This window comes from Gregarina niphandrodes, assembly GCF_000223845.1.
Source record: "Gregarina niphandrodes unplaced genomic scaffold scaffold00001, whole genome shotgun sequence".
Classification (NCBI taxonomy): domain Eukaryota; phylum Apicomplexa; class Conoidasida; order Eugregarinorida; family Gregarinidae; genus Gregarina; species Gregarina niphandrodes.
The window spans coordinates 365,446-374,565 of NW_011645773.1; the positions used below are offsets into that span (position 1 = coordinate 365,446).

The following is a 9,120-nucleotide window of genomic DNA, read 5'->3' on the forward strand; positions in this document are numbered from 1 at the left end:
GCGGTACAGCCAGATACTGAGGCGAGTAAATCCGCGTGGCGCTGCAGTAAAGACGACATTGAACGACGTTGAACGACGCCGTGTGTTAGCCCTCGCTTTGTGGGCGGAACGAACGTCCGGAACGAACGTCTGGAACGAACGTCCGGAACCAACGTCCGGAACGAACGTCCGGAACCAACGTCCGGAACGAACGTCCGGAACGAACGTCCGGAGGTGCTGTTCAGTGTGGTGGTCTTACAAGACATGTTGTAGGTGTATGGGTAGTAGGTATCTCCTGATCCAGAGTTCTTTGGCGGATCTTTGTGCGGATTGAAGGAAGACCATATTGCCCTCCTCGTCTAGTCTAACTCTCCAGCATTCATCTTTCCAAAGTCCTTTTTGTTGAACGTCGCAGAGGTTGGCGAGAATACGGCAGACTTGTGCAGGTGCCCCCGGGCTTTCTTCGAGGTCGATGATGCCAGAGAGAGAGCACTCGGCGTAAAGATACTCTTGAGGTGTGGGTTGTGCGGCACCGCCGCCGGCTTTGTAGCCATCGACACCGCCCATACGGAGTCTCGAGACGTTAGGCGTGCCACAGGTGGCGGGTGAAGGCATGGGGTCAAGGAAGGCCCAAAGGTCGCAAGCTCCACCCAAGCCATGACTCGCCGTCAAGGCATTGTCGGCCTCCAATAACGATAAACCAGCGACCAACCGAGCCGACAATGGCTCGTCCCAGAACAACGCCTGTTCATTCTCCAACGGCCGCTTCTTCGTCCTCTCATAACCACCAGCACCACCCAAACGGGTCTCACGCTCCTGTCGCAACTTCTCCGCCAATTGACTCACGTATTGGTGCGGCGCACTGCTCGCACCCTCACCCCCCTGCTGCTGCTGCTGCTGTCGCTGCGCCGCTAAACGCTGTTGTTGCACCAACACCGCCTGCTGCTGCGCACTCATCTGCTGCAACTGACTTGTCTGCAACTGTCCTGCCTGCAACTGGCCCGGCTGTCCTGCCTGCAACTGCCCCTGCTGTCCTTGCTGCAGCTGCTGTTGCTGCTGCGCGTAACGCGTACGTGCCACACCTGACTGCTGCTGCAACGCCTGCTGCTGCTTCTGCTGCTGCAGCGCCTGCTGCTGCGCCGCTAGCTGCTGCAACTGCTGCGGGCTCAACTGCTGCTGCGGACCTCGGGCTATCATCGTCGCCGGGCTGCCCCCAAGCTGATTGCCGCCTAGCTGGTTACCGACCAGTTGGTTGGCACCCAATTGGTTGCTACCCAGTTGGTTGCCACTGAGAGCGCCGTTCGCATGCGACTGCCCCGGCTGAGTGACCATACTCGCCGTCCCGCCACCGCTGCCGACCGCTGAGACGCCCGCCTGGCCGCCGTGGGCTTGTGCAGAACCGGCTTGCATCCGCTGTTGATAAAACCGTTGCTGTTGGGCCGCCTGTTGTTGGACTGCCTGTTGCTGTTGCTGGGCGGCTTGCTGCTGGGCGGCTTGCTGCTGCTGGGCAGCCTGCTGCTGCTGCGCTTGTAAACTTGCCATTTGCTGCACGCCACCCAACTGACCTCCAGCCATCGCACCCGGCACCTGAGCTTGGCCTGGAACCTGACCCTGCCCCGGCGCCTGTCCTGGCAGCTGTCCCTGTCCTGGCAGTTGACTCCCTCCCGGCACCTGGCCATTGGGCTGGCCATTCCCTGGACCTGCAAGTCAGAACTATCTGCCTCAGCCACTGAGCTTACCCTGCTGTTGTTTTCGGTATTGGAGGATGAGCCGACGGATTTGGGCGTCCATCGTTTTACGAGATATAAATCTGCCAGCCTCTTCGCGCGCGGACTGCCGCTTGTTCCAAGCTCTGTGACGCCTCCACAACAAACCTCCCAATAAATCTCCTGGTGTAGACCCCCATGGATCCAGTAAGGTATGGCAACGACTTTTCTGTCGGCAATGACTTGTCTGCCTGCAACCAACACCTAGTATAATTCATTGACCGATCACCGTCGTGTTCGACGCGTGCACCTGATGGAATGGAACCGCTGGGTGCTGTTGGTCGTTTATGGGCTCATCAGTAGTTGCTCGGTCTACGTGGTCGGCAACCCTTGGGCCCTGGGAATGTTCATGGAACAAACCGAAGAGTCCCATTTCAAGGATTGGAAACTTGTCGCTCCTTCCAAGAAGAACTTTAGCCCCGCGGGCGTGTCCGACACCGCGGATGTTCCCGACCCCGCAGCTACCGGTAACGCGCGACAGCCAAAAGACGAGCTGGAAGACGAGCTAGAGGGCATTGGAGGTTCCGATCCCCTCACAGACCCTGCGGCTTCACAAGACTGGAGGGACGGACCTCCACTAGAAAGCTTTGCAGGGAAACGTACATGGACACGATCTTCAGGGCTGTCAGGTTTGAACGCGCCTTGGGTAAGGATGGGTACGCTCGGCATCGCCGCAAACCTCTTGGGGAGTGCCTTTATATCGCAACTCATCAGTGCCATGTCGCCCAAGACCACTGGAACAATCGGGAGCTTGTTGTTCACCCTCGGTTGGGCCCTCATTCTAGCTGAAGGCGGGAGAATGTTCATGTACCTCGGAGTGTTCTGCTTAGGATTGGTCTTCTGCTTCACCCTCTCCGCACACCTGCAGTTATCCAGATGGTTCAGTCCCGCCTCAAACTTGGTGTTCGATCTACTCTCGGTGACATGCGACCTTTCAACACTCGTTCCCTGGTTCCTCTTGACCACGTTCTATCCCGAATCGCAACCTCACAGCCCCCTTTACGTCCAGGTGTACTCTCAGAGCCTGATCTCTTCCCCGCTGCAAGATTCTGACAGCAAGATATATTCTGGCGGCCTGGTGGGCCAGATGGATTCTACCGGAGGCCCAGCACTGGAGCCAGATATGTGGAGTCGAGTGATGGAGGTTTTCTTTGGCATCCAATGGAGTTCAGGGCGATGTATCCTTATCGGCGCCATGTTATTGGTGTCCTTGGTTCATTTCTTCATGTTGCCAAAGCGGTCGTTTGAGCAACTACTCAGCATGGACGAGAGGCGGCAGCTCAGGAATCAGCCGGCTCGAGAAGGCCGGTTCTCCTCCTGTATGGTACGCATGCGGGTGTTCAGACGTATGGCCGAGAAGTACTATTCAGGGCCAGTGAACAAGCATTACCACCAATCATTAGCATCGAATGTTAGTAGCCTAATCTACTGGATGCTGCTGATCTCGTTCTGCGTGAGAATCGTGGTGAAAGTGCACATGCTCGTGGCCTTCCCAGTGATCTATGCCGAGTTGGCGCCATTCTGGGTCTGGATTAACGCCTTCAGCTTCCTCGGGACCGTCCCAATGGCGCGGATAGCCGCCAAGACGACGCCGATTTTCTTGAGTCGAATGGTGACCCTGTTGCAACCTTTGGCACTACTTACGCTTCTTTACCCCTGCACGGCTTGCGGCTATTTGGGGCTGCTAACTTGGCCTTTCTGGAACAACGTGCCTTTCTCGCACCTGTACCTCGCACTGCAGGAGTACCTGAACCCGCTCCACTTCCCTGTGCTCCAGTGCTTATGTCTCTCATGTGCTGCACTCTCCGTCTTGCTGTACCCTCTACTCCTGGCCGGTGTGTCGTCAGTCTTGGCGACCCGTATACTTCTCGGTGTCTCGCTGGCGCTGCTGTGCTCGACAGTGCACGAGCGCTACTACGTACTCCAAGAACGACGCAGCTCGCGGGCCGCATGGCGTCGTCGCAACAGACACCGAACGCGGGGAGCGTCCTTGAGCGACGACGACCGTCCTTCCGACGAACCGTTCCTCCTCAACCGGATTATTGCCCACATTCCGGACTGGCTCCTGCCCCGAAACGACCTGTTCTGTGAACCAGGCTTCCCGGACGAAGGCCCCTCCGATCCGGACCCTAGGGAGCACGACGATGACGGCTACGAGGGAGCCGGTTATGATGGACTCGAACACGACCGAGCGGAATACTCCGTACTCCTACCCGATCAAGATGACGCCGACGGAGGCTGGGAGGATGAGGACAGCTCGCGGCTCCTAAGGGGCTCTCGGCGCATTTCCGATCTCGTCTACCACCCCGAACGCCATCGCGAAGGCTCCGACGAGGAGGACGTGATGAGTGCCGCCAGCGTCTCCCTCGACTTTACGGAAAGCGAGTACGAAGCGCCGGACGCTCAGGTTGTAGCCCAGCTGCACTGTGACAAACGCCGCGTCGGCGGCGTCCTCGCCGGGCTTGGCCTCGGCGCTGTCTCGCTGGGCAAGGCGGATCTGGAGGGCGCGCTCGACGTCTTAAGCCTGCCCTCTCTGGTGCGCGGCACGGAGCCAGTGAGCGAGAACGACCTACAGCGGGCCTCCGCTATCATCAGGCGCGTCTCCAGAACCACAGACCGACGCCGGTCCATCGGTTCGTCAGTTTCCAGTGCGCGCTTAGCGCCACACACACGTGTGCGACAAACAAATAACGCGCTTTGGAACGAAGAACAAACGCCTCTCCAACCCAAACACCGCACCCCCTCACCTTCCCCGCCCTCACAACCCTCCCCCAACTTCCGACCGGAATATGACCCCGTCCCTCTCGCCTCTTGCTCGTCCAGCGATGTCGAACCCATACGGTGGAATGACGCCCTCCGCTACCGAACCACCAGCTCATCCAGCAACACCACCCAAAAGGAGAACCCACCAACTGACTCTGACGCGTCCAGTGAGCCACCGTCGCACTTCCCACCATCGGCCACTGCTCCAAGGATCACTCCCTCCACCACAAAAACTCCAGCACCCAGCCCTTCGCTACCGCCCAGCCCAATGGTCACGGCCACTCCTGGTGGATCGCCCGCGCCACCGGCAGGACGTAGCCCACCCATTGCGACCAGCCCCTCACCGACGCCTCATCCTCCTCCCGGACCTAGTCCTTCACTAGCGACTAGCCCAACGGTCACGGCCAGCCCTGCTGCATCGCCCGCACAACCGGCAGGACGTAGCCCGTCGGTGGCGGCCAGCCCCTCACCGACGCCTCATCCTTCTCCCGGACCTAGTCCTTCGTTAGCGACTAGCCCAGCGGTCACGGCCAGTCCTGCTACATCGCCCGCGCCACCGGCAGGACGTAGCCCATCCGTTGCGGCCAGCCCCTCACCGACGCCTCATCCTTCTCCCGGCCTAGTCCTTCGCTAGCGCCCAGTCCAACGCTCACGGCCAGTCCTGGTGGATCGCCCGCGCAACCGGCAGGACGTAGCCCGTCGATTGCGGCTAGTCCTTCACTAGCGGCTAGCCCAGCCACGGCCAGTCCTGGCGGACCGCCCTCGCAACCGGCAGGTCGCAATCCATCAGTCAGGGTTAGTCCCGCGCCTTCGCCGAGTCCCGGTCAGCCGAGACAAGGTTCCAAGACCCCGAAGACGGTCTTGCCTCCGGGTTCCCCGTCGCGACCCGACTCGAAGCCGGGCGTTCAGCACCAGTCGCAGTTGGACCCGCACCGGACGAGTTGGCCTAACTGGCTCCCTGGACTGCCGAACGGGGCGGCCCGGCAAAGTGCGCCGGGTCTGCTTCACGCCTTCGGTCTAGGGTCTCCTGCCAGTGACTCGCCCGACAAGCCGCCTAGGACGGGGCAGAAGCCACTCGGTCCGGCTCCAACACCCGCTGCGTCACCATCTGGGGGGGGAGCGGGGTCCCCACACGTGTTCGACGCAAATAGATCTGACACGGAAACGGCAGCCCTGACGCGTCTCGTGCGGAGTTCCTCATCGATGGAGAAAGGGGGTAGAAGGGACCAAAGCATTTGGCCCCTTGTTGTGAACGCAGGCCGGATCGACGACGATGATGACGGGTCAGATGAGCGGTCTACCGTCAAGTCCTCAACGTCGGGTGTGTACGGTACTTCGAGCCCAAGCAATTTGGGTGGAGGGCGGGGCGCAGAGGCCTCCGATAGAAAACCACCTTCAGCAGTGGGCTCCAAAGGCAGCGGCTTGGATAACGGTTTAAAGAACAACTTCAGTCCCACATCCCAGTTTACGATGACCAAGTGGGCAGGACCCGTGCACCCAGGGCGCAACCCTTCCGCTGCTGTCCCCTCGCATCAGGCTGACGGTCCACTTGAGCTTAATAGCCATGTGGGAACTGAACCCAATGCTGACCCGAGCTCAGGTGGCGATCCGAACTCGGTTGTGAACCCGAGTTCCGGTCCCGACCCGAGTTCTGGTGCAAAGACCTTAGGAACCAGTTCTGAGGAAAGCCTATTGGCCAAATGTACCAGTTTCCAACGGTAGTGCAAATATGTGGGGTGATGGATCACCAAGCATCCGGCCATGAGAGAGCCGTCAATGACACTCCACCGCCCGTAGTGAAACGACAAGCAACTAACATTGACAAAGCCATTACCAAAGGCTGTCGTTCCTGCATCAAATGTCAAACGGGTGTCTCCACCACATTTAGAGGTGTCTCCAAACAACCCAAGCGAGCAGAGCAGGTGAACTTACAATGAAAGGAACCCAAGACCCTGAAAGTGGTCCAAACCTGGCATAACCGCCCAAATTTGAGAGTACTAGGGCGTACGTCTGGATTACCTGATCTAATTCGCCCGATCCAAATTACTATTCGGCCAAGGCGCGCACGTGTGTGCAAGCGCGCACGTGTGTGCAAGCGGCCATCTTTGTACAAACGCAAATTTACGGGCTTCGATCTGCGTCTCCATGTTTTTGCCGACCATTACGAGTGTTGGTAGATCACTGCCAGCGCCGATGAACTGAAATCTTCAGCATTTAACCTTCAGCACTTAATTCATTAGACACTGACGAGAATAATAATGGTGATTGTACATACCACGATCCCACCGCAGAGAATCTGGATACATAGATCACTGGCGGCGCCCCGGGCAATGTTAGCTACGGTTTTCCCTGCTGCCTTGGTATTATTTTGAACGTTACCCAATTGGACAGCGATTCCTTGCATCTGGGCGGTCTGCGCATCTAACCTTGCGTCTGTCTGTTCGGCGATCTCCTGTGCATCGGTAACCTACAAAATCTAATGTATCAAACCGGCATAGACACTGAATGGGTGAGGTCAGGTGGGAACCCAATTTACTTACCAGCCCGGCCATGTTGGTGATCGCAGCATCTGTCTGATCCTGCAGGGCGTCACCTTGAGCGGCAAGCTGCTGAACGTCGTTCCTCACTGTTCCCGCCACGCCATAGTCAGTGTCGTCTATAATGCCCGAATGTGAATCTGACTACGTGTGTGCAACTTTGGTTAATCATTCGATCAAGTAAATAATGTAATTCAGCCATCGAGTATCAGCCATCGACTATCAGTACTTACCTGCCTGCAATACATCTCTATCTATCTCCATTTTCTTATGTTCGTAAAGGTCAACGCATTGTTTAAATCTAGCCATACGTTTGCGCATGGAGTCCTGCAGATTCGGCAAGGCCATGGGAGGCAAGCTGCGCGCTTCCAATTGTACAGCATCCTTGGTTGTCCGAATTGAGGTGATATAAATCTGACATCTGCAAGCCAGACACGTGAGTACGGAACGGAAAGCAGCTAGCCTTCCGCTTATAGGCCACAATGGCTAGGCCACAATGGCTGGGCCACAATGGCTAGGCCACAAGGGTTAGGCCACAATGGCTAGGCCACAATGGCTAGGCCACAATGGCTAGGCCACAATGACTAGGCCACAAGGGCTAGGCCACAAAGAGTGAGTGGTGTCTTAGAGGAAGGGTTGGGGTAGGTACTTCTTCAACTTCCTTTCTCGGTCATCATGGTTGAAATTGTTGATACTGTTCAATAGCTGTTCGAAAGCTGTTAGGCTGCCATCTAGCTCTCTTATTAGCCCTTCTATCTCAGGAGAATTAGCACTCATTCGAAAATGTTTGGAGGCTCCGATTTCCTCGGCGATATATCATTCCCTACCCAGGAGATAGGGCACTCTGTACTGACCTACACTGTGATGTACCACTGACTAAAACACACCTATTGGAGCACCCTTCATTTCTTGATGATGTTTATTGAGCGCAGCAAGAGGAAATCTCGGGGCCTACCAAATTCGCGGAGGAATCTCTCAGACCGGGAGTTGTACCCCTTACGGTGGCTCTTTGCTTGAATAAGTGGCGGGCCACCGGGGCCTTCGCAGACGGTAGAGTTACTGTATATGAGTAAGTCAGACTGTCGAGGGTCACCTCCCAGAGCCTCACTAGTGAGGGTTGGGAGGTAATTCTCTGTTTCCACTGTTAAGTCCCTGGATAAAACCGCTAGTTCTTTTCCCTCAGTCAGGAATATCAATTCTGTGAGATGGTGGGGTGGATCAATTCAGTGGAAATCCCTGCAGAGGACACATGGGAACTTACATTTGAAGATGGCACTGGTTCCATGCCAGTTGTCTACCAGCTCAAAACCGACTTGGGATCTCAGTACGAAAGTGATCTGAGCCAAATTAAACCAGATAGTGAGAATGTTAGAAAACCATGCCGAATCATTGGCATCCCCCAGGTCATGGATTCCAGACTATACCTTCAGTATGACACACTGCAATAATTACATTGCTAACAATCTCAGGGCTATTTGCATCAAACCATGCTCCGTGGATGAGTTGTATATTTCTCATCCTTTCAACGTTGTGCAGCACTACTTGAAAGGTTGTGAGAATGCCGCTCCAGTTTGCAGTAAAAATATTGAACGTCAGGCAGCGACTGGTAGTGCTGCTCTCGACCCCTTTGAAGGTGAAGAAATAATCATTCAGGATGCAGACATTAGCGACATTGTCGGAGAGGATCGACTTCGTCGAGTACTATGGAAATTACTTTCCGTGGAAATGAATAAGGGGAACAAAGATATGTACAGAAGCGCATTAATTACGAAGTGTAAAAAGTGGACAACCGCCGAAGTGAACACAGCTTTGGAAGAACTGGAGGAAGGAGGAGTCATCATCTACTTGTCGGGAGATAAGCAGAAAATAGCTCTGATATAATAGCGTCAAGAGATCAGGAGAGGGGGGGGTTTAAGAGATCAGGAGAGGGAGGGGAGGGGAGGGGTTTAAGAGATCAGGGGCATAGGCCACGACGGATAACATAGCTTTGTATAGATAGTGAGGGTGGGTGTTGTATTAAACATTTGGTCATTTATCGAATGCGGCATGGTTAGCAGGGTGAACGGGGTTAGCAG

The 9,120-nt window shown here is 56.0% G+C and overlaps 5 protein-coding genes across 5 annotated transcripts; 3 read left to right on the top strand and 2 right to left on the bottom strand.

The window, feature by feature from the left end:
* Positions 1-234: 234 nt before the first annotated feature.
* On the bottom strand, positions 235-1,770 carry GNI_005280 (hypothetical protein; the record flags this gene model as incomplete). The annotated part of the gene is made up of 2 exons (XM_011130302.1): positions 235-1,679; positions 1,719-1,770. 2 exons carry the CDS (start codon positions 1,768-1,770, stop codon positions 235-237), a joined length of 1,497 nt encoding a protein of 498 aa, XP_011128604.1.
* Positions 1,771-2,088: 318 nt separating this feature from the next.
* GNI_005290 (putative transmembrane protein) lies at positions 2,089-5,142 on the top strand (the record flags this gene model as incomplete). The annotated part of the gene is made up of 1 exon (XM_011130303.1): positions 2,089-5,142. The coding sequence occupies one exon, from the start codon at positions 2,089-2,091 to the stop codon at positions 5,140-5,142; it is 3,054 nt and encodes a 1,017-aa protein (XP_011128605.1).
* A 569-nt stretch (positions 5,143-5,711) lies between these two features.
* On the top strand, positions 5,712-6,230 carry GNI_005300 (hypothetical protein; the record flags this gene model as incomplete). The annotated part of the gene is made up of 1 exon (XM_011130304.1): positions 5,712-6,230. The coding sequence occupies one exon, from the start codon at positions 5,712-5,714 to the stop codon at positions 6,228-6,230; it is 519 nt and encodes a 172-aa protein (XP_011128606.1).
* Positions 6,231-6,744: 514 nt separating this feature from the next.
* Positions 6,745-7,822, bottom strand: GNI_005310 (putative transmembrane protein; the record flags this gene model as incomplete). Its single annotated transcript, XM_011130305.1, has 4 exons — positions 6,745-6,975; positions 7,049-7,164; positions 7,279-7,466; positions 7,695-7,822. 4 exons carry the CDS (start codon positions 7,820-7,822, stop codon positions 6,745-6,747), a joined length of 663 nt encoding a protein of 220 aa, XP_011128607.1.
* A 428-nt stretch (positions 7,823-8,250) lies between these two features.
* Positions 8,251-8,926, top strand: GNI_005320 (hypothetical protein; the record flags this gene model as incomplete). The annotated part of the gene is made up of 2 exons (XM_011130306.1): positions 8,251-8,474; positions 8,515-8,926. The coding sequence occupies 2 exons, from the start codon at positions 8,251-8,253 to the stop codon at positions 8,924-8,926; spliced, it is 636 nt and encodes a 211-aa protein (XP_011128608.1).
* Between the last annotated feature and the right edge of the window lie 194 nt (positions 8,927-9,120).